The following is a 24545-nucleotide window of genomic DNA, read 5'->3' as shown; positions in this document are numbered from 1 at the left end:
ATCTGGCTTAGTGTTGCAGAAGATAATGGAAGCCCTCCTTTGGGTACTCCTTTCAGCACATGGTTGCCTTTTATTTCTACACAATGGACTGGACCTTAATATCATTATTAGGAAACAAACATTTGAGCCTACATTTTCTAAACTTTTAGTAAAGTGCACGGAGCATCACGGGGTCACTGTGGTAAGCACTGTTGCCTCACAGCACCAGGGATCCGGGTTCAATTCTGGCGTTGGATGACTGTGTGGAGTCTGTGCATTCTCCCCACGTCTGCATGGGTTTCCTCCGGATGTTCCGGTTTCCTCCCACAGCCCAAAGATGTGCAGGTTAGATGGATTGGTCATGCTAAATTGCCCCTTAGCGTCAGGGGGACTAACAGGGTAAATGTGTGGGGTTACAGGGATAGGGTGGTCGGTGCAGGCTCGATAGGCCTCCTTCTGCACCATGGGATTCTGTTCTATGTAGATCGCAGAATGTGCAGACTCTGCATAGTGACCCAAGCCGGGAATCTAACCCAGGTCCCTGGTGCTGTGAGACAGTAGTGCGAACTGCTGCTGGGCCAGTCTCACAAAAACCAAAAAATTATGCAGACTTCTTTTTTTTATTGAAAATCGAAGTGAGTGGCTAAGGCTCAGTGCAAGATACCAGCCAGTCAGGGGGACTAACAGGGTAAATATGTGGGGTTAAGGGGATGGGGCCTGGGTGGGATTGTGGTTGGTGTATAATCAATGGGCTGAATGGCCTCCTTCACTGTAGGGATTCTATGCAATCACCTGCAACATCTTTGCAAAGCGTTAACCTTCAGTCATTGAAAGGCGTACAAAGTTACATATGACACTGCTCCCTTAAGTTTCACAGTTATTACTCCTGTATTTTTTCTGTTAGAATATTAAGAAGAAAATGCTGATTTGACTTAACCAATTTATTTAACATCTGAACCGATCTGACCATTTCCTATATTAGATTTCTGTGAGTCAATATCCAATTTACTGACTTCTCCTTAATCACACAAGGTCTTCCACGTTATGATCTTGCAAGGTGCTTCATCAACTACTTCTGAATGTCAAGACACACAACATCCCTCCCCACACATCCACCATCGTCCAATCTGGACGTACCCTCAGAGAATTCCGAGACATTAATCAGGTGTGACCTACTTTTACTAGCCCGTACTGGCTTGGATTTATTGTCTCCCATTTTCTTGAATCACTTCCTTTCCAGGGTCCAGAACTTTTTTTTTATTATCACAAACGGCAGACTAACCAGTTTATAACTCCCAGATTCAAAGATGGAACAGGGCCGACTGTCTGGACTTCCAGTCCCAAACTGAAGTTAAAGAGCTGTGAAAAATGCCATTTTCCTGGATACGACTCCATCCGTTCCTCACACCTTTACAAATATTACATTCCTTTCTTCCCCCCAAAAAGCAACCATTTCTTATCACTGATTTCCTTTTTCAGAATTAAAGCTGCAAGATTACAGAGCGTTCAAAGTCCGAGGCACTGTACCCGGAACAATACACAAAGCAGATAATCTGAATTTGCACACAGTACATTGCAATGTCTACAAACAAGTTTACAAGCATTTACAAGGGGCAACAGAGTTGTGACCAAACTCCACCCCCCAAGAAAACAGGCAAATCTTCTGCAAACTTCTCTGTATCACGTAAACATTTGACCCCAGTTACCCCTTCCCAAAAAGGGAAAAGGAACTGAATTTCCACAACTGTGCTGTCTGCAACTCCTGACCTGCTGAAGTGATCTCGGTGCTTCTGCTCCGGAGGGTTGGCAGTTATACTGAAAGCTGCCAATATGAAAGGATTTGAATATGTACGAACGTACAGATAGAGAACCAGCACAGAAGGGGTGAATAATGAGCCTCTTCACAACACCTTTTTGGAAAAAAGCCTGTGACTTGATTGAAAAGCTTTCAAAGAAATGGAGTTAACCCACAAGCAACACTGCATGTATGGTCCTCGCTGTTTCTCACAGCACGGGGCTGTTTTTAGGACAGATCGTTAGTCACTTTCCTTGTCTGACAATCAGAACTGGAGTGTCACCATTAATGAAATATCTGACAGTGGGTCATCACACCATCAATGCCCCAAAACTCTGACACAGATTATCCTGCATCTCTCCCAAGAATAGGGTGCAGGCATGTTGTTTGCCTCTTTTCACTCGCACTCAGAATCATTTGATGCAGGCATCTTCACTCCCCAAGTGTCACTCGTAGGCTTACATTAACACTGTAATGAAGTTGCTGTGAAAATCCTCTAGTTGTCACGCTCCGGCATCTGTACACCGAGGGGGAATTTAGTATGGCCAATGCAACCTTACCAGCACGTCTTTCGGACTGCGGGAGGAAACTGGAGGAAACCCACAGACGGGAGAATGTGCAGACTCTGCACCGACAGTAACTCAATCCGGGAATCAAATCTGGGTTTGATTCCTGTGAGGCAGCAGTGCTAACCACTGTACCACCAATGTAAGAATATCCTGCTCTTTCTCCCAGACTCACTGCCATTCTGATCTTCTTCTTATTTCCCATCCCTTGTGGAGGTTCTGTAATTTTGAAAAGTCCCTTCCTCTTATCACAATATTCTTTTAAATGGATTGACCACAGATTGGACAGCTGTAAGTCAATCAATCAATCCAAACACTGGAATTCTTCATTTAGCATCCAGTTGTCAAGTTCCCTCTGTGAAGTCCATTATTCTGAAGTGACAGCTAAATCAGTTCGCCCTATCTGCATCATTACTAAGACAAGTTATCTCCAACAGCGAGGACCCTACATGAAACAGTGCTTATATGAAACAGTGCTTCTTGATAAGAGGTTTCTGCTTCCACCAACATTTATATCTGCACATAGCAAGACAATCTTTAAACAGGAAGCAACAGAAAGCTATTAGGTCAGAGGTCTATAGGAACACACACATAGCGCTGCCACGTATGTTATAGGGAGAGCAATCTACAGGAATACACACAGAGCACTGTATGTCGGGTCAGTAATCTACAGGATCAGATACACATCATTAACTGTAGGATCTCTTTCACACACTAAACCTATTAAATCAGTAATACTGGGGTTTGTACGTTAAGCCACCTGCAAACACAGTGATACTTGCAATATTAATAATCTGCAGGAACATTTCGATATATATCTAAAATATATATAGAGCACCATCTGTAAAAGCAGTAATGCACAGGAGCAAACACACTGATACCTGTACCAGTACAGGTGCTATCCACCTATTTTCAGATTTCCAATACATAAACATTTGGCCTTACTTTGCAACCCATGATTTTTGTAACCTCATCATCTGGTGTTGTTGGTGTTGTAGCAAGATCTGGATTGCTGTTGCTGATGCTCTTGGAGCGGGACAGGTTTAGACTGGTAGGCCTGGCAGTAGCACGGGACAGAGTGGCGTACTGAATGGGACCTCCATATGAGGGGCTGCTTGGTCCTGCAACAGGAGAATAAAACATTTGTTTAGTATCTTGGTAGCCGTGCAATGTAAACAAAAAACTTACATTTTAATGTGACATTCACCCATTGTTCATCCCCTTCAGGAATTGAGCCCAAATTCTAGGCTAACAATTCAATATTGCAGTGAGGGAGTGCTGTGCTGTCAGAGGCGCTGCTTTTCCAATAAACCATTAAACCAAGGACATGTCTGTCTTCTCAGCTGATCATAAGAACAAAGAAAATTGCAGCACAGGAGCAGGCCCTTCAGTCCACCAAGCTTACACCAACCATGCTGCCTGTCTGAATTAAAACCCCTACTCTCTCAGGGACCATATCCCTCTATTCCCATCCTATTCATGTATTTGTCCAGACAGTCCTCAAAACTCACTATCATTTCTGCTTCCACTACCTCCCCTGACAGCGAGTTCCAGGTACCCATCACCCTTTGTGTAAACAACTTGCCTCGTACATCTCCTTTAAACCTTACCCCTTGCACCTTAAACTTATGCCCCCAGTAACTGACTCTTCCATCTTGGGAAAAAGCATCTGGCTATCCACTCTATCCATACTCCTCATAATCTGACAGACTTCTATCAGGTTGCCCCTGCATTCGTTATTCCAGTGAGAACAAATCAAGTTTTTCTATCGACTCCTCATAGCTAATACCCTCCATACCAGGCAACATCCTGGTAAATCTTTTCTGTACCCTCTCCAAAACCACCAATTCCTTCTGGTAGTGTGGCAACCAGAATTGAACACTATATTCCAAGTGCGGCCTAACTAAGGTTCTATAAAGCTTCAACATGACTTGCCAATTTTTAAATAAGCCCTTGTCACTATTTTGAAAGCAGAAAACATTTACCCCTCAAACAACACCAGGTCATCTGGCCTATCCCAAATCCTGACAAAATAACGGGTCACGATCTCAGGATTCTTCACTCAGAGGATGGTGACCTGGGGAATTCTCCACTATGGAAGGTTGTGGATGCTAAATTACTGAATGTATTTAAGGAGGAAATAGGTTTCTTGACACTAAAGGTGTTAAGTGTCTGGGAGTATGGGGAGAGTGCTAGAGTATGGAGTTGAGAAAGAGGGTCAGCCATGATCATGTTGAATGGCGGAGCAGGCTTGAAGGGTTGATTGGCCTACTCCTGCTCCTATTTTCTATGATCATTATCACATTAATGTTTGTGGGAACTTGGTATGAGCATTTTGACTGCTGTGATCCCCACAGTACAAGAGAGATTATATTTCAAATATACTTTGTTGTCTGTAAAGTGCTTTGGGTTGCCCTGAAATCATGAAATACTTGATATGAATGCAAACATTTAAAAATCGCTCCAAAATTTGACAACAGATCTGCAACCACTAGTGTAAAGTTGTGCATTTAAAGAATCTCAGCAGTCTTATTTTTGGATGGAAGATTGGTCGAGAGCTTCAAGTTTCCAGGTATTCAGATCACTGACAAGCTGTTCTGGTCCCTCCACACCAACACCTCTACTTTCTCAGGAGGCCAAGGAAATTCGACTTGTCCACTACAACTCTCACCAACTTTTACAGATGCGCCATAGAAAGTATTCTTTTCAGGATGAATCACAGCTTGGTATGGCTCCTCCCCATTTCTATTCCCGTGACCCCACACATTTGTCCAATTAATTTCCCTAACCTGCATATCTTTGGACAGTAAGAGGCAATTTAGCATCACAAAACCACCTAACCTGCACATCTTTGGACACAAAGTGGCAATTTAGCATGGCCAAACCACCTAATTTGCACATCTTTGGACTGTGGGAGGAAACTGGAGCACCTGAAGGAAACCCACATAGATATGGGGAAAACTACACATAGACAGTGACCCAAGGCTGGAATCAATCCAGAATATGTTTTTCAAGTAATCTGCTGGTTAGGGGAGAATATGCTGCAGAGGAGAATTCCTGATCAACCACCTGAAACACCGCAAACAGGTTCAATGCATCATCTATTGCATCATTTAATGCTAACAGCTCTGCCAATGTAGCCCTCCTTCAATACTGCACTGAAATATCAGCCTGGATTGTGCATTTAACACCTGGAGTGAGGTACAGAATACTGAGTCAGAAATCCTGTCCGTCTGTCTGTCAGTCAGTCGCCTGTTCAAGTGAATTGCAAAAAGCTGAAATGGGCAGACGATAGTTTTTAAATGCAGTATACCATCCCTCTTCTGCAATTATAATTATATTCCTCAGGCAAATAAATGAGAATTTCGCAAACTCTTGTGATGTTACAGGGATTAAAAGTTTTAGGCACGCTAAAGGCAGGACACAAATACGATGGAAGTTGGAAAACTCAATATTCCAAAAACAGGGCACAGCTGATGTCATAAACCACGCTGTGGAGATGCCGGTGTTGGACTGGGGTAAATACAGTAAGAAGTCTCACAACACCAGGTTCAAGTCCAACAGGTTTATTTGAAAGCAAAAACCACTAGCTTTCGGAACATTGTTCCTTTGTCAGGTGAATGGGAGGTCTGTTCACAAACAGGACATATAAAGACACCCAAGATTGAGGACAGCCTCAACCGGATCTTGGGATCATGTCACACTATCTGTAACCCCCACGACTTGCCTAGACTTGCAAAATCACTAACTGTCCTGGTTGGAGACAATACACATCTCTTTACTCTGTGCTTAACCCTCTCTCCACTCACACTGTCAGTACCTTTAAGATTTGATTAACCGTCAAGACTTGCATTTCAATCATTATTCTGTAAATTGAGTTTGTCTCTTTATACGCTCTGTTTGTGAACGGAACTCCCATTCATCTGACGATGGGTCAGTGCTCCGAAAGCTAGTGGCTTTTGCTACCAAATAAACCTGCTGGACTTGAACCTGGTGTTGTCATAAACCACAGCAATCCTATAATTCTCATAGCCAAAAGATAAAACTAATACGCTGAATAAAAGGAGTGGAATTGTACACTGTCAACAGATAATAGAGTTGCCAATTGCCATGTCATTGCTAAGCACCTGTGTTTATTTTTGTAACTAAAGCTGGAACACTGGATTACCTGATTAATCATTTAGTACTGAAAATGTACACAAGGAACAGAATGTGACTTTTCTATGTAGCTGAGGTGAGGCAGAAAATAATTAATCATTCAGATCTAATGGCCTCATTTTTAATAATTTAATCATGTGATGTCTGGGAGCTCAGGAGGTCTAAAATAACTGAGTGTGGCCCTTCTGGCTATCCAAAATCAATCTTAGTGCGTTTATGAACCCGTGGATAAGTCAGTCGCTGTTACTCCCATCAATCTCTCCTGCTACTGCCTGGTCAGTCCATTGGCGAAGACCTCCACTTTTACTTTGGACAGCTGTGGTCTGCCCAGTCAGATATTAGGCAGCATAGTGACACAATGATTAACACTGCTGCCTATTGGCATCAGGAACCAGGGTTCCATTTCTGGCTCGGGTCACTGCCAGTGCAGAGTCTGCACTTTCTCCCTGTGTCTGCATGGGTTTCTTCTGGGTGCTCCCAGTTTCCTCCCACAGTCCTAAAGACGTGCTGGTTAGGGTTCACTGGCCATGCTAAATTCTCCCTCAGTGTACCTGAACAGGTTCCGGAGTGTGGCGACTAGGGGATGTTCAAGTAACTTCATTGCAGTGTTAATATAAGCCTACTTGTGGCACTAATAAATAAACTAACCACAACCAGCACAACAGAGCAACCTTAACTTGGCCAATCCAATCCTCAGTGGTAGTTACAGTAAGATCTAAATCAATTGCGTGTAATAATTGCAGCAAACTCACTTTTGCAAACTGAAAATTAAATTCAAGTTCACTTTTTGACACGAGGCAAAGAAAAATTTCTGACTTCCAGGAATATAATCACTGAAAAAAACAAAATGCTCAGCAGCTAAAGCATGTCAAGGTACTGGCATGGATAGAGGATTGACTAACTAGCTGTCCTAGCTGGAGACAATACATGTCTCTTTAACCTGTGCTTAATCCTCTCTCCACTCACATTTTCTGTACTTTTAAGATTTGATTACCTGTAAAGACTCACATTCCAACCATTATTTTGTAAATTGAGTTTGTGTCTTTATATGCCCTGTCTGTGAATGGAAATCCCACTCACCTGATGAAGGAGCAGCACTCCGAAAGCTAGTGGCTTGTGCTCCCAAATAAACCTGTTAGACTTTAATGTGGTGTTGTGAGACTTCTTACTGGCACAAGGCAGAGAGTGGGGATAAAGAGGTCCTTTTCAGGATGGCAGCCGGTGACTAGTGGGCTTTTTAACTTTATACATCAATGATCTAGATGAAAGAATTGAGGGCATGGTGGCTAAGTTTGCAGATGATACACAGGTAGGTGGTGGGACAGGTGGCATTGAGGAGGCAGGGGGGCTGCAGAAGGACTTAGGCACATTAGGGGAGTGGCAAAGAAGGGTCATCCGAGATGGGATACAACATGGGAAAGTTTGAGGTTATACACTTTGGTAGGAAGAACAGAGGTTAAGACAATTTTCTAAATGGGGAGAGAATTCAGAAATTGGAAGCGCAAAAGGCCTTGGTGGTCATTGTTCAGGGTTCTCTTAAGGTTAACATGCAGGTTAAGTTGGGAGTTAAGGCGGCAAATGCAATGTTAGCATTCATCTCAAGAGAACTAGAATACAAAAGCAGTGATGAGCTTTATAAGGTTCTGGTTTAATCTCATTTGGAATATTGCGAGCAATTTTGGGCCCTGTATCTAAGGAAGGAGGTGCTGGCCTTGGAGAGAGTCCAGAGAAGATTCACAAGAATGATCTCAGGAATGAAAGGCTTGATCTATGAGGAGCGTTTGAGCACTCTGGGTCTGTACTCGATGTAGTTTAGAAGGACTAGGGGGGAGGGATCTCACTGAAATTTACAGAATACTGAAAGGCCCGGATAGAATGGATATGTGGAAGATGTTTCCATTCGTCGGAGAGACGAGGATGCGAGGGCACAGCCTCAGAGTAAAGAGCGACCCTTTAGAACAGAGATAAGGAGGAATTTCTTCAGCCAGAGGGTGGTGAATGCGTGGTATTCATTGTCACAGAAGGCTGTGGAGGCCAGGTCATTGAATGTATTCAAAATGGAGTAGATAGGTTCTTGATTGGTAAGGGGATCAAAGATTAGGAGGGAAGGCGGGAGAATGGGGCTGAGAAACATATCAGCCATGATCAAATGGCAGAGCAGGCTCAATGGACCGAATGGCCTAATTGAGAGGGCGGCACAGTGGTTATCACTGCTGCCTCACAGCGCCAGGGACCTGGGTTCGATTCCTGGCTTGGGTCACCGTCTATGTGAGTCTGCGTGCTCTCCCCTGTGTCTGCGTAGGTTTCCTCCGGGTGCTCCAGTTTCCTCCCACAGTCCGAAAGGCCTGCTGCTTAGGGTGCATTGGCCATGCTAAAGTGTACCCGAACAGAGGTCGGAGTGTGGTGACTAGGGGATTTTCACAGAAACTTCATTGCAGTGTTAATGTAAGCCTACTTGTGACTCATAAATAAACTTTAACTTCGCTCCTATATTTTAAGGTCTTAAATGGGCAGTGCTGTTCCTGTATCCTGCTGGCATTGTTGAGTGAATTGTATATAACTGAATGTAATTTGGGATCTCTGCACAAATTTATTCAAAAACTTGGAATGTAGTCAAGGAAATTCATGACCAATTCACCACAAGTGGAAGTTATAGCTCAGTTTAATGTTAAATCACATCTGATTAAAATCTGTTCTCAACACCTGTGTGCAGGGCTCATAGCTGTTTTAAAAGTTTACTTCTTGGGTTTCAAGATATGAATCCAGTTTTTGTGCACACACACCCATCTCCCGTAGCGTTGTAGATGCATTCTCAATTGAAATGAGACTGAGAGGTGAGAGTAGTTGCGTCAAGGAGCACAATGTAATTCAGTCTTCGAGGTTTTCAGCATGGAAACAGGCCCTTCGGTCAAACTTGTCCATGCTGCCCCTTTCTTTTTAAAACCACTAAGCTAGTCCCAATTGCCCGTGTTTGGCCCATATCCCTCTACACCCATCCCATCCATGTAGCTGTCAAAACACTTTTTAAAAGATAAAATGCTCATTTTTAAGTCAGATACTCTCTTATCTGTTATAAATTTCATCATAAGTCCCTGTTCCACATCTGATAATAGTTACTGCAAATGGATATTTTAGCTTTGGGTGCTCAGAGTGGATTATTAGTTATACTCAGTTGTACTGAGGGTGAGCATGTCTCAATAGCCAGTACTAGTCTGTGTATTGTGCCAGACCAAACACATCATATACAATTATTTATACATACCAGAGAACGGGGGACAGTGGTCAGTGTCTGGAAGGTGGAACATATAATGTATGTAGGATACTAGCAAGCTGTTGCGTCCATGAAGATCTTGATTTCCTTCCAAGTTCTTGTGGATCTGATTGATGAGTTGAGCCATTACCTCAAAAGCAGCTCGACCCAGGTTTACTGAAATGGAAAAAAATATTTGGAGGCTTTATCTTTTTTTCCAACTTCCTATGGAGTGAAGTCATGCTGTTTGATATCAGCTTGGACTGGTTTAAAGCTTCTGACTTACTTTAATACACAAACTAGCTCATTTATAAAGAGTTTCAGACCTCATGGTGGCACAATGGTTAGCACTGCTGCCTCACAGCGCCAGGACGCCGGGTTCAAATCCGGCTTCAGGTCACTGTCTGTGTGGAGTTTGCAAATTATCCCTGTATTTGCATGGATTTCCTCCTACAGTCCAAAGATGTGCAGCTTAGATTGATTGGCCATGGTAATTTGCCCCTTACTGTCAGAAGGATTAGCAGGGTGAATACATGTTATTATGGGGATAGGGCCTGGGTGGGATTGTAGTCAGTGCAGACTCAATGGGCCAAATGGCCTCCTTCTGCACCGTAGGATTCCATGCTTAATTAAAATGGCAAAGGCAATACGCTGATATGAAAGAGTGTGATTTCACCCTATTCAAGCATTTGAAAAGATCTCAGTAACTCCCAAGATCATGACAACACATGAAAATTTCTTCAGAGTGTACGTTCCTCCAAGTTTCGTAGCTAAAGTCGTCAGCAAAACTGACAGTAAAGGAAGCAGCTGGGTGAATTCTGCTCCAAGCAAACAGGAAAGTTGGTAGGGTTAGAGCCAAACTTTGGATATTGCCTGTAGTCTGAGATCTGTGTTACAACGATTCACGACGCAGTGCCAGAACACTGATAAATCACAACACCAGGTTAAAGTCCAACAGATTTATTTGGAATCACGAGCTTTTGGAGCAGTGCTCCTTCATGAGGTGAATGCGGAGTGGAGAGAATAAACCTGTTGGACTTTAACCTGGTGATGTGAGACTTCTTACTGTGCCCACCCCAGTCCAATGCCGGCATCTCCACATCACTTGTAAATCAGATTTGGCTGATGTTCTTAAAACAGGTTTTCAAGCACACCAACTGGGGAGGCGATGGCCTAGTGGTATTATCGCTTGACTATTCATCCAGAAACTCAGCTAATGTTCTGGGGACCTGGGTTCGAATCTTGCCTCAGTGGATGGTGGAATTTGAATTCAATAAAAATACCTGGAATTAAGAATCTACTGATAACCATAGTCAATTGTTGGAAAAACCCATCTAGTTCACTAATGTCCTTTAGGGAAGGAAATCTGCCGCCCTTACCTGGTCTGGCCTACATGTGACTCCAGAGCCACAGCAATGTAGTTGACTCTCAACTTCCTCCAAGGGTAACTAGGGATGGGCAATAAATGCTGGCCCAGCCAGCAATGCCCATGTCCCACGGAAGAAAAAAAAACACAGGGACATCAAACACCAGGTGGTGGAAATAAAGAACACAAATCAAAAATTCCTCCACCAGCTCAGTCATGTAAAGACACAAGAAAGCAAAGCTGTTCAGGGCTTTTAGCCTGACATGGTGCACAGGTGGGGGAATATTTCTGAATAATAAACCCCCCCCAATCGGAGACACAATTATTTGCCTCCTTCCTAGACTGTACTTCCTTATGGCGGCACAGCAGTCTAGACTGCTGCCTCACAGCACCGGGGTCCTGTGTTTGATTCCTGGCTTCAGTCATTGTCTGTGTGCAGTTTGCACGTTCTCCCTGTATCTCTGTGTGGGTTCCCTCCGGGTGCTCCGGTTTCCTCCTACAGTCTGGAAGAGGTGCTGGTTAGGTGCATTAGCCGTGCTAAATGCTCCCTCAGTGTAACCCGAACAGGCGCCGGAATGTCGCAACTCGGAGATTTTCACAATAACTTCATTGCAGTGTTAATGTAAGCCTACTTGTGATGCTGATAAATAAATTTTAACTTTAGACTTGCAGAATGCATAAGGAGCAGCTGTAAACAACAAGCAGCTTATGTTTCCTTCAGAGAAATAAAAAAAACCTGTCCATACCTATTTGCCCATTGATAATTGGAGGCCGCACAATTAAGAGGATGAGTTTGTTGAGGACATGGTGCACAAATCGAAGCAGCGGTTCCATCCTTGCTGACCGCAAGTTGGTGATACTGGCTTTCAACTCTGTCTCCACGTTATTCTCCGAGATGATCACATCCTTCAGCCGGAACGGGAATGAGTACTCCTCCAGTACGTGCACCAGAGTGAAAAACTTATCTAGATATTGGTCCTAAGGGCAAGAGCAGAATTTCTAGTCAGTGTGCTGAAATCACAGTGTTCATCTTCTGAAGCACCCTTTTGATGCACGGGCACCTTTCTCAAATCACCACAGCACGCTCTGCACCAGATTAGAGGAGGAAATGGTTTATAATATCATCACTCTGGTGCCTCTGCGGCCTCATACACACATGTCCCCCGCCAGCAGACAATGGGGCTTGGTTAATTATCACTTCACTAACCTAACTGCCATCTTGGTTGCAATCAGCATGGATCAAACCCAGCATCTTCCTACATTATAGGGTGCAAATATCTTCCAGATCAAGGCAAGACGACAACAACAGGAGAACGAACAGGTACGTTTCCCAGTACATAGAAACTAGAAGCAGGAGTAAGCCATTCGGCCTTTGAGCCTACTCCATCATTCATTATGATCATCAAATTCAATATCCAGATCCCCCCTTTCCCCACACCGCCAATATCCCTTTAGTGCCCGGAGCTATGTCTAATTTCTTCTTGAAATCAGACAACATTTTGGCCTCAACTACATTCTGTGGTAGTTAATTCCACACATTCACCACCCTGTGGGTGAAGAAATTTCTCCTCACCTTAGTCCTAAAAGGTTTACCCCTTATCCTCAAACCATGACCACTAGTTCTGGACTCCCCCACCATTGGGAACATTCTTTCTGAATCTACCCTGTCTAACCTTGTTAGAATTTTATAAGATTACATGAGATTCCCTCTCACTTGTTGGACATAGTTGGACCTTAGGAAGATTAAAATAACTGGAGTTTAGAGAGACATTAATGTGTTTCATCAACATAGAGGCAAGATCCACTGGAGCGATGAGAGAAGAATTGAACTGAGGGAGGGATCACGTTCAAAACTCTCTTTGGGCTCCTGCTCACACCACAAGAAACTATGAACCGTTGTGAATGGAGCCCAGTCCATCACGCAAACTAGCCTCCCATCCACTGATTCTGTCTACACTTCTCACTGCCTTGGAAAAACAGCCAGCAGCATTAAGGGCCCCCCACACCCAGGACATTCTCTCTTCTACCTTCTTCCTTTCAGGAAACGATAGAAAAGTCTGAGGTCACATCAACTGACTCAAGAACAGCTTCTTCCCTGTTGCCATCAGACTTTTGAATGGACCTACCTTGCCTTAAGCTGATCTTTCTCTGCACCTCAGCTATGACCATAACGCTACATTCTGCATTATCTCCTTTCCTTCTTGTTGAATGGTATACTTTGTCTGTATAGCGCACAATACATGTGACAATAATAAATCAAAAACTGACAGACATTAGAAGAGTTCCCCAAATTCAAAACCTGTCTATAAATTTTAACTGGCCAACATAGCTTCAGTTGTAACCTTCAAAAGCAGAATGGATAAAAAACATCTGTGAATGTGAGGAAACTAGATTACTCTTTGCAGGAACAGGCGCAGACTTGATGGGCCAAAAGGCCTCCTTTTATAGAATCATTGCAGCGCAGGAGGAGGCCATTTGGCCCATCAAGTCTGCGCTGACAACAATCCCACCCAGGCCCTATCCCCGCAACCCCCTTATTTACCCAGCTAGTCCTCCTGACACTAAGGGTCAATTTAGCATGGCCAATCCACCTCACCCACACATCTTTGGACTGTGGGAGGAAACCCGAGCACCTGGAGGAAACCCACGCAGAAACACTAATATCCTACAATTCTTTTGATTCAGGCTTACGGAGAGGTTTTGATGAGAGAAGGAAGCATCTTGGAAGCATTATTAGTAGAGGAAATGGTGTGGGAGTTCTATTTCGAATCAGGACATGAAGGAATTGAAAATGCAAATCGAGCTTAAGTTCAGAATAATTCCAAGTACGTGCCCCTTATTCAGATAACTGCACAGCATAGGAGACCGTTCAGCCCATTGTGCCTGTGCAGGCTCTTTGAAAAAGCTATCCAATTAGCCCCACTCCTCTTCTCTTTCCCCAAAGCCCTGCAGATGTCTAGCCTTCAAGTATACATCCAATTGCCATTTGACTGATTCAGCTCCCATCACACTTGCAGGCAGCGCATTCCAGAACTTAACAACTCACTATATTAAATGAAACGCTTTCCTCATGTCTACAATGCTGCTTTGCCAATTACTCCCAGAAGACGGGGTTCACCTTTGATATAATCTAGAATTTTGTTCTGCGATGTTTCTGCTTTCAGCCCGGAGTCAAACAAACATTTGGAAATGGTTGCAGGGCCTGCTCCCAGCTGAGTTTACAATGTTACAAGGGCCAGATGGAGAATCAGCACATGTATAATAGCAGTAAATGACCGTAAGGAGTTCTACAGTCCTGTAGCTGCCAACTGCATAATAATGTTAATCCTCATTCAGAGAATTTTATGTGACAGTGTTGCCTTAGAAACTCTTCAAATAACACAGTTATAAAACAGCATAGTGGTCTGGTATTTATTCTCCTCCTCCCCTGAACAATCAGAATCGCCTGTTTTTACGAACTCAGACTGCTCAGCTTGTGAGCCAGAAATGTTTGACCGTGATGCTTCTTTTGATGGCATCTGAGCTTTGCTAGGGTGTGTACGTGCCTGGGTATGCACTGAAGATGCTGCAGATACTTCAACATTAAACACTCCTTTGTGATTGTCGACCCACTTCATTCCAGGTAGCTGGACCTATTCAAAGATAAATTGAAAGGAAGACATTTACAAATATATAGATGCGATCAAGGACATTTATTTCTCAGATGCCTACAGGATATGTGGCAAGAACTAATTACTTAAAAACAGCCTTTGCGTGATACCTGTACATAGGAAGCTAGCACTATTCCATTAACCACATATTCCATCTTTCTCTCATCAAATTTGCTCTCTAACTTTACTGTCCCTCTTGATCAGAAAGGTTTGCACTTAAGGCTGCCAATAACGCTACAACTGAATTACTCTGAAAGATCTCCCGTGGTTACAATTATACAAAACGGAATGACCTTCTAATCTCCCATAACATCCTGCCTCCTTCCCATACAGGCTAACCACACCGAGAGTTACACCAAGAATGGTTAAGAACAAAAGGAGTCCATTCCTTCCATCTTGTCCATGCTGGTTCTCTTCAAAAGCATTTCACCTAGACTCACTTCTCTGTTTGTTACCCTTAAACTTGCAAACTTTTTCATCTTTAGATAATTATCCAACGCTCTTTTGAAGGCCTGAACTGAATAGGTATCCAACATACTTGCAGGCAGTGAATTCCAAATTCTAACTGCTCAGCACTTTTCCTCTTGTCAACATTGCTTCTTTCTCAATTACCTTAACACCAGAGTCCCCTAGTTCTCGGTGTTCAATGAATGGTCTACCCTGAATCCTTACAGGTTGTTTTTTTACACTCAAATCTTAATAGTGGAAGTTCTGATCTGATGTCTCTATTTCCTCTGCCCAATTCAATGAGCTCAATTCCACAGCACAACTTTAGTTTCAAAGCTTCCTACTGAGTCAAGGAAGCTCAGAACCTCAGCTATATTAAATCCTGTGTGGCTCCCCTGGATACCTATGTTAAAAAGTTAGGTGACAGGCCATTCTCTTGACAACTCCCTAACAACAGAAGACAAGGAACATGAGAAATTAGCAATATGCCAACATCAAGCTTGGGTTTTGCGAAACCTAATTGATTTGTAAGAAGAATGGCAGACTGAGGCAAAGGACTTGAAACAGCTGGAGAGACTGATGGTGTAAACAGTCATTATTTTAACATGGGATGCAGGGAGGCAAAGAGGAAATGATTAAAATGCACAAGAGGGGTGAAGTAATATGTTATTTGGATCATACTTACGTCAGGGGTGAGAACTGAATAACTAGGTGGTGGCTTGTCCACTGACACTGGGAGGCTGAATGATCCAGTTCGGAGACGGCCGTGTTGCATCAAAGGGATCCACTAAGTGAGAAGGTTACAAGTTTAGAGATTATACAGTTAGTAACAACACGCCCCAGCTCATATCCCTCAGGTTGCACTCAAATCCACAGGTGGGGTGGGAGGAAATGACTGCGGGCAAAGGACTTGAATTAAAGTGATGGACAAGCTGAAGCTTCAAATACAGATAATTGACTCAAACATCAGGTCTCAGAGAGAAACCTGGACTCTGCTTTGGTCAAACGGAGGAGTGTAGATCAGCTCTCCAGCACATGTACTGAGTCAGTGTACACTTTCCTGGGGTCAGGCATCTTCAGATCAATTCCCAAATCTATAGTTTAGTTTGAATTTTATTTATCAGTGTCACAAGTAGGCTTGCATGAACACCACAATGAGGATACTGCGAAAAATCCCCTCGTTGCCATACTCTGGTGCCTGTTTGGGTAGACTGAGGAAGAACTTATCATGGCTAATGAACCTAACCGCACATCTTTCGGGCTGTCGGACAAAATTGGAGTACCCGGAGAAAACCCACACAGATACAGGGAGAACGTGCAGACTCCGCACAGACAGTGACCCAAGCTTGGAATCAAACCTGAGTCCCTGGCACTGCGAGACTGCAGTGCTAACCACTGTGCCGCCGATCTAAAGGAGATGAGCACCCCAACTGCAAAGAATGGAGTCACTCCAGGGAGCAAAGGGACTCTTCCTGTGACTCAAGTGGCCAGATGATAAGAAAATTTAACCTTTGAAACTATAGGTTAAAAAGTACTGTTTTCCCCAAAGAGTCAAGCAATATTATCAAATTAGAGTACATGTTGTACTGTGGTGGCTTTGAAAGTAGTTCAATTCTTTTTCTGACCATTGAATTGTTTCGGGGTCTGCTGGCAGGCATGGTCGGCGCAGCCTTGGAGGGGCCGTAGGGCCTGTCCCTGTACTGTAATTTTCTTTGAATACATCTCAGGGAATAAATACTTCAATCAGGACCTACTGCTTGTTTATCTTTTCATGATTTGGAGATGCCGGCGTTGGACTGGGGTAAACGCAATAAGAAATCTCACAACACCAGGTTAACGTCCAACAGCTTTAATTGGTAGCACATGTTTCCGGAACATTGTCCCTTCGTTGAGGACAACGCTCCGTAAGCTCATGCTAGCAAATAAATTTGTTGGACTTCAACTTGGTGTTGCCACATAAAAGATCTAATGGCATTATTTTAATGAGAGTTTTCCGATGTCCTGGTCGACATCTGTCCCTCAATCAATGAGCAGACTATCTGGTCAATGCCACATTGCTGTTTGTGGGAGCTTGAAGGTTAGAGTCATACAGTGCAGAAGAGGCCCTTCAGCTCATCGAGTCTGCGCCGGCACATCAGAAACACCTGAACTCCCAACTGATTCCATCTACCAGCACTGGGTCTATAGCATATTACAGTACCAAGGCTGTTTTTACAGTGTTAAACCTGGAAACTCCCCTTAGGGCCCTGTATGGTGCTGGGGTCATAGGCTGGTTCACTGTTACTCACTGTGTAGCCAACGGGTGTCTCCAGTGATGCACTTGGTTTTTGCTGGCAGCTAATGTGATAGAAGGTGAAGAGCAGGTGATGGTTATCTGTCAGGTTTGCTGGGATCTTCATTTTTATTTCCTCATAAAACTCTGGCGATCTGCAGAGGTCACATACACTGTGTCACTGTTACAGGAAGCAGAGGTCTCACACACACACTGTGTCACCGATACAGGCAGCAGCGGTCTCACACACACACACTGTGACCCTGATACAGGCAGCAGAGGTCTCACACACACACACTGTCACTGATACAGGCAGCAGAGATCTCACACACACTGTCACTGATACAGGCAGCAGAGGTCACACACACACTCACTGATACAGGCAGCAGAGGTCTCACACACACACACTGTTACTGATACAGGCAGCAGAGGTCACACACACACTGTCACTGATACAGGCAGCAGAGGTCACACACACACTCACTGATACAGGCAGCAGAGGTCACACACACACTGTCACTGATACAGGCAGCAGAGGTCACAAACACACTGTCACTGATACAGGCAGCAGAGGTCACACACACACTGTCACTGATACAGGCAGCAGAGGTCACACACACACTGTCACTGATACAGGCATGATGTGGGTATGCCGGCGTTGGACTGGTGTAAACACAGTAAAAAGTCTGACAACACCAGGTTTTAGTCCAACCTATTTATTTGATAATATACTCGCAAGCTTTCGGGTTTGTGCTTTATATGCTCTGTCTGAGGCCAGAACTCTCCATTCACCTGACGAAGGGGCTAACCCGAAAGCTTGCGAGTATATTATCAAATAAATAGGTTGGACTAAAACCTGGTGTTGTCAGACTTTTTACTGATACAGGCAGCAGAGGTCACACACACACTGTCACTGATACAGGCAGCAGAGGTCACACACACTCTATCTCTGAGACAGGCAGCAGAGCTGTCCCAGTCATTGTGCATATACAATAATCGTTCCCTCATTCAGTTTCATTCCACCAACTGGAGAGTGCTTCTTTCCCCACCCACCCTTTAAGGAAGAGGTATTTAACTCCTCCATTTGCTCAGTGAGCCAATACAATCAGGTGCACAGCCAGTGCCATATTGTGTGCGATGTTCAGCCCACAGAGAAGGCCACATTCCTCAACACAATCCAGAGTGTCTTGCTGGGACATGTCTGTGAGTGGTCAGCGGATAAGCCCAGGAGTGGCCTCAACTCCAGAGCCCTTGACGGTTAAATAGCCTGCTGACACTCGCAGCCTAGGGCTCCAGGCTTTTATGCAAGGATAATTCCTTTTGTCTCTAGGAAACATAGGCCTGTAAGCTGTGGCTGCACCTTCAGGAAGGAATTGGGCAAATTAAAAAAAGTCCCATGACACACGTTTAACTTCTTCGCACGTGAAAAAGTACACTTATTTTTACTGGTGTCACAAGTTGGCTTACATGAACACTGCGACGAAGTTACTGTGAAAATCCCCCAGTTGTCACACTCCGGCACCTATTTGGATACACTGAGGGAGAATTTAGCATGGCCAATCCACCTAACCAGCGTGTCTTTTGGACTGTGGGAGGAACCCGGAGCACCCAGAGGGAACCTATGCTGACACGGGGAGAACGTGCAGACTCCGCACAGATAGTGACCCAAGCCGGGAATTGAACCCAGGTCTCTGGCGCTGTGAGGCAGCAGTGCTAACGGGCAGCCCCATGAGTCGCACCACTTGACTGATCTGAAGTTTTAAAGTTTACTTATTAGTCACAAGTAAGGCTTACATTTAACACTGCAATGAAGCTACTATGAAATTCCCCTGGTTACCTCAGTCTGCGTTTGTTCAGTCAATACACCTAAACAGTATGTCTTTCAGACTGTGGGAGGAAACCAGAGCAGCTGGAGGAAGCAGATACAGGGTGAAAGTGCAAACTCCACACAGACAGTGACCCAAGGCCGGAATTGAACCTGGGTCCCTGGCATTGTGAGGCAGCAGTGCCACTATTTCTATCTGTACCTTATTTTCTTCAGGCACTCTTTGTTGGCATTCATTTATGACTTTATCCTCATGAAACTAGCCCACTGATTAGCAATGAATGAAGATGCACAGCGTAATTGGGAGCAGACATCCTCAGCAGCGGATAGCTGAGCTCTTGAGATTAGATTGGAGGCGTGGAATCACTTTCTATAGTCAGGCTTCACATCAAAGCTACAGGCGATGATTTGAGGAATGTCAGCTTTGTTCTTTTCAATTTATGGTCTGCGCCCGTCAATTTGAGAGCACAGGCCACATTTCATGCATGCAGCTTTTTGTCAAGATGATTCAGCTTTCACACTGATTACAGCAGCACAATGGCTGAGGGCAGCGAGGGCTTAATTTGCTGCAGTTTGAAGTGTATTTGTTCTTCGCAGGCATTTCAGACAACTGCCAATTTATAAGCAGTGCACAGGTTAAAGGCGGGAGCTGCTGTGCCATTCCCACTCTCCATAACTCATTGCAGGCTCACAACAGAGTGTTTCAGTGGAGATTAAAAAAATAAAAGCAAAGAATTTTGACAAATTGTCATTTGGACTCGAAACATCAGCTCTTTTGTCTCCTTACAGATGCTGCCAGACATTCCAGCGTTTTCTCTTTGGGTTTCGGATTCCGCAGTAATTTGCTTTTAAAAGCAAAGAGGCACTGGCAAAAGTTTAGAAGCAGGGAGAAGGGACTTGTAGTTTATTTATTAGTGTCACAAGCAGGCTTACATTAACACTGCAATGCAGTTACTGAGAAAATACCCTATTCGCCACACTCCTGCGCCAGTTTGGGTACACTGAGGGAGAATATAGCACTGCCAATGCACCAAACCAGCATGTCTTCCGGACCTTAGGAGGAAACCAGAGCACCCGGGGGAAACCCACTCGGAAGGGGAGAATGTGCAGATTCCACATAGATGGTGCCCAAGCCAGGAATCGAACCCAGGTCCCTGGCACTGTGACGCAGCCATGCTAACCACTGTGCCACCCCGTAGAAAACCTGCAGAAAAATAATAATCTATAATGGGCTGTCTACAAACTGCAGAACCAGTGCCAATTGTATTATAACACAACAGATCATAATATCCAGAATTACAGAATAACAAACAGGTACACTGAACGCTTGCATGGCCTCTAAGTTTCTGGTGAGGCTTGTCTTTGATAACTCACTTGTTGTGGTACACCACAGCAGAATATGCCTCTCTTGAAAAATCCGCACAGCTGGACTTCCCAAAGATAACCTGCATTTACACAGAAGAAACAAATCATTAGAGACAGTGACAGGCGAGAGGAGGATTCTGGTGGATGCACATAGGATACGGAATCTATACAGAATCTAATCTACTCAGGATTCAAACGGTAATTTGCTAAACCATAACTCCTCAGGGATCAGTGTTGGGACAACTTTTCACAATATACATTTAATGATTTTGAAGTAGGAACTGAAGGCACTGTTGCTACATTTGCAGATGATATAAAGATAAATCATACAATCCCTGCAGTGCAGGAGGCCATTCAGCCCATTGAGTCTGCACCAACCACAATCCCACCCAGGCCTTATTCCCATAATCCCACAGATTTACCCTGCTAATCCCTGACACTAGCGTCAATTTAACATGGCCAATCCACCTAACCGGCACATCTCTGGACTGTGGGAGGAAACCGGAGCATTCGGAGGAAACCCATGCAGATCGTGCAAACTCCACACAGACAGCGGCCCCAGGAAAGAATTGATTGCGGGTCCCTTGTGCTGTGAGGCAGCAACTAACTGCTCAGAACTTAGGTAGGGAGGGAGTCATTTGTGGAAGAGATGAACTTTGAGGAAAGAGACAAAGAAAAACTAAAATCATAGAATCATACAGTGCAGAAGTGTACTTCGGCCATCGAGTCTGCACTGACACATGAGAAACACCCAACCTCGCACCTAATCCCATTTACCAGCACTTAGTCCATAGCCTTGAATGTTATGATGTGCCAAGTACCCATCCAGGTACTTTTTAAAGGATGTGAGGGAATCTGCCTCTACCATCCTCCCAGGCATTCCAGACCGTCACCACCCTCTGGGTAAAACGCTTTTACCTCACATCCCCTTAAAAGCCTCCTGCCCCTCACCTTGAACTTGTGTCCCCTTGTGACGACCCTTCAACTGAGGGGAAAAGCTGCTCCTTAGCCACGTCTCTCATAATCTTGTACAGCTCGATCAGGCCCTCAGTCTTCTCTGCTTCAAAGAAAACAACCCCAGCCTACTCAACCTCTCTTCATAACAAAAATGTTCCATCCCAGGCAGCATCCTGGTGAATCTCCTCTTCACCCCCTCCAGTGCAATCACATTCTTCCTAATAATGTGGCAACCAGAACAGCACACAATACTCCCGCTGTGACCTCACCAGACAGATACAGAGTGGGGTAAAGTAAATAGGCAAGACTTCCTGTTCATTACCAAGTGACCAATACTAAGAAAGTGTGTGTGGGGTTGCTGGACAAGGTCGGGACCAAGCTCAGCTGTGAGGTTTGCCATGGACAAATGATTTGATTTGATTTATTGTCACATGTATTAGTATACAGTGAAAAGTATTGTTTCTTGAGCGCTGTACAGACAAAACATACCATTCATAGACAAGGAAAGGAGGGCGCAGAATGTAGTGTTACAGTCATAGCTAGGGTGTAGAGAAAGATCAACTAAGTGTGAGGTAGGTCCATTCAAAAGTCTGATGGCAGCAGGAAAGATCTGATTTTGATTTGATTTATTATTGTCACATGTATTAGTATACAGTGAAAAGTATTGTTTCATGCATGCTACACAATCAAAACACACCATTCACAGGGAAGGAAACGAGAGAGTGCAGAATGTAGTGATATTGTCATAGTCAGGGTGTAGAGAAAGATCAACTTAATGCAAGGTAAGTCCATTCAAAAGTCTGACAGCAGTTGGGAAGAAGCTGTTCTTGAGTCGGTTAGTATTTGACCTCAGACTTTTGTATTTTTTTCCCATTGGGAGAAGGTGGAAGAGAGAATGTCCGGGATGCGTGGGGTCTTTAATTATGCTGGCTGCTTTGCCAAGGCAACAGGAAGTGTAGATGGAGTCGATGGATGGGAGGCTGATTTGCGTGATGGATTGGGCTACATTCACGACCTTTTGTATTTTCTTGTGGTCTTGGACAGAGCAGGAGCCATATCAAACTGTGATACAGCCAGAAAGATAGAATACTTTCTATATAGCTTTCTATTGTACATCTGTAAAAGTTTGAGAGAGTCTTAGCGGATATGCCAAATTTCCTTAGTCTTCCAAGAAAGCAGAGGCATTGGTGGGCTTTCTTAACTATAGTGTCGGCATGGAGCGACCAGAACAGGTTGTTGGTGATCTGGACACCAGATCACCAAATGCAATAACACTTGCTGCCTGATGTATACAGAACAGTCACACCTGGATGAGCTATAGCCTAGTTCAGAGGCAACGCACCACAAGAAAGGAGTAATATGAGAAACACTGATAGGCAGAAAGCTCTCCAAGATGCGTATGTCCATTAAGTTCTTGCAAAACCTGAGGTGACTCATTTACTTCCACTATTATAAGCATCATCTGCTAAGTGGCTGCATTCGCTGTCTCACCCACACAGCCATCCAAAATCCAGTGCCTCGTGGGAGTAAGTAGCTACTAAAAGCCACTGTAATTGCCTCAACCATCATTTCTGTGTTCTTTAATATAATTTGGACCGCTGCAGGCACAATATGTACCATTGCTAAGTAGCCATTGTCAAAAGTGCACAAACACACAGTGGAAGATCAATTACATTACTCTCAGTACCAGGAGGTGTCAGACTAGAAGCTGTGAAAGGAACACACCGACTCACAACTGATGTGGGAGATTCACAAACATCGAGTTAAATGTTTCACATGAAAGGAAAATTCTTTTCTCAAACCACACTTTAAAAATTCTACAACCAATTCCTGGCGAACATTGCTCCTGTTCTCTGGGAATGTTCTCACACAGAACAGCTTGAAATAGATAGACAGTCTCTCCCAGTTTTGATTTCCAATGCTTCTTTCTATCGCAACCTTTTTTCTTTAATTGATATGACTATGGTTATGTCTCTGAGTCATTTCTCTCCTCATTCTGAGCTGTAGATTCTCTATTTGATACACTCCTCGTCCTGGTCTTCAGAATACTTTTCATTACCGCAGTATCCCGCATGCATTCTTTCACAGTCTTTTTTGAAATTTTCTTCTTAAGTTTTACCCCACTCTTAAAATTACAAAGCCCATGCTCCGAGTGGACCGGGCAGCACTGAATCGGGGTTATGGGGAAAAGTCAGGGGAATGAGGATGAGAAAAATGTCAGCCATGGTTGAATGGGAGAGCAGGCTGAGTGGCCTAATTCTGCTCCTATATATCTATCTCCTTGCTTGCTTCAAAAAACAACTTTGTAATGAATCCAATTCATGGTCTCCATGAGGGAGACAAGCGAGATCCAAGCCAACCTTGTTCAGATAAGGCTTCACACCCCATCTTGGGCTTGATCCCATGTTCAATTTTGGCCATAAGGCTGAGAGATGTTCTTTTGCAGCGTCTTAAAGCTTTGGAGTCAGTACTGATGGAGCGTTGTCATATTTAAGTTCATTCATTGGAACTGCACCATTTAACCAAAGCCTGTCATCACAGCCATGGTGAATGCTGAAGATTCCAGGACACCTCTCAAAATGTGGGGAATTCTTCCTGTACCTTGGATAAGGGAGACAATGGCCTAGTGGTACTATTGATAGATTATTATTAATCCAGAAACTCAGCTAACAAGAACATAAGAACTAGGAGCAGGAGTAGGTCATCTGGCCCCTCGAGCCTGCTCCACCATTCAATAAGATCATGACTGATCTTTTCGTGGACTCAGCTCCACTTACCCACCAGCTCACCACAACTTTTAATTGCTTTATTGTTCAGAAGTGTATCTATTCTTGCCTTAAATACATTCAATGAGATAGCCTCAACTTCTTCACTGGGCAGGGAATTCCACAGATTCATAACCCTTTGTGTGAAGA

At 44.1% G+C, this 24545-nt stretch overlaps 1 protein-coding gene across 9 annotated transcripts in view; it reads right to left on the bottom strand.

The window, feature by feature from the left end:
• Nucleotides 1-24545, bottom strand: part of dock6 (dedicator of cytokinesis 6) — a 209916-nt gene that overhangs the window by 81198 nt on the left and 104173 nt on the right. For all 9 annotated transcript variants that reach the window (XM_080216640.1, XM_080216633.1, XM_080216635.1 and 6 more), the window contains exons 16-22: nucleotides 20683-20753; nucleotides 17500-17638; nucleotides 15897-15998; nucleotides 14660-14746; nucleotides 11861-12092; nucleotides 9761-9925; nucleotides 3286-3461 (exon numbers count right to left, since the gene is read on the bottom strand). In XM_080216640.1, the coding sequence (XP_080072766.1) occupies nucleotides 3286-3461; nucleotides 9761-9925; nucleotides 11861-12092; nucleotides 14660-14746; nucleotides 15897-15998; nucleotides 17500-17638; nucleotides 20683-20753 (972 nt within the window). The remainder of the gene's footprint in view (nucleotides 1-3285; nucleotides 3462-9760; nucleotides 9926-11860; nucleotides 12093-14659; nucleotides 14747-15896; nucleotides 15999-17499; nucleotides 17639-20682; nucleotides 20754-24545) is intronic.

This window comes from Carcharhinus amblyrhynchos, chromosome 33 (genome assembly GCF_965287045.1).
Source record: "Carcharhinus amblyrhynchos chromosome 33, sCarAmb.v2.hapA, whole genome shotgun sequence".
Classification (NCBI taxonomy): Eukaryota; Metazoa; Chordata; class Chondrichthyes; order Carcharhiniformes; family Carcharhinidae; genus Carcharhinus; species Carcharhinus amblyrhynchos.
Note: the sequence above shows the minus strand (reverse complement) of the source record. Positions and strands in the feature narration are given on the sequence as shown.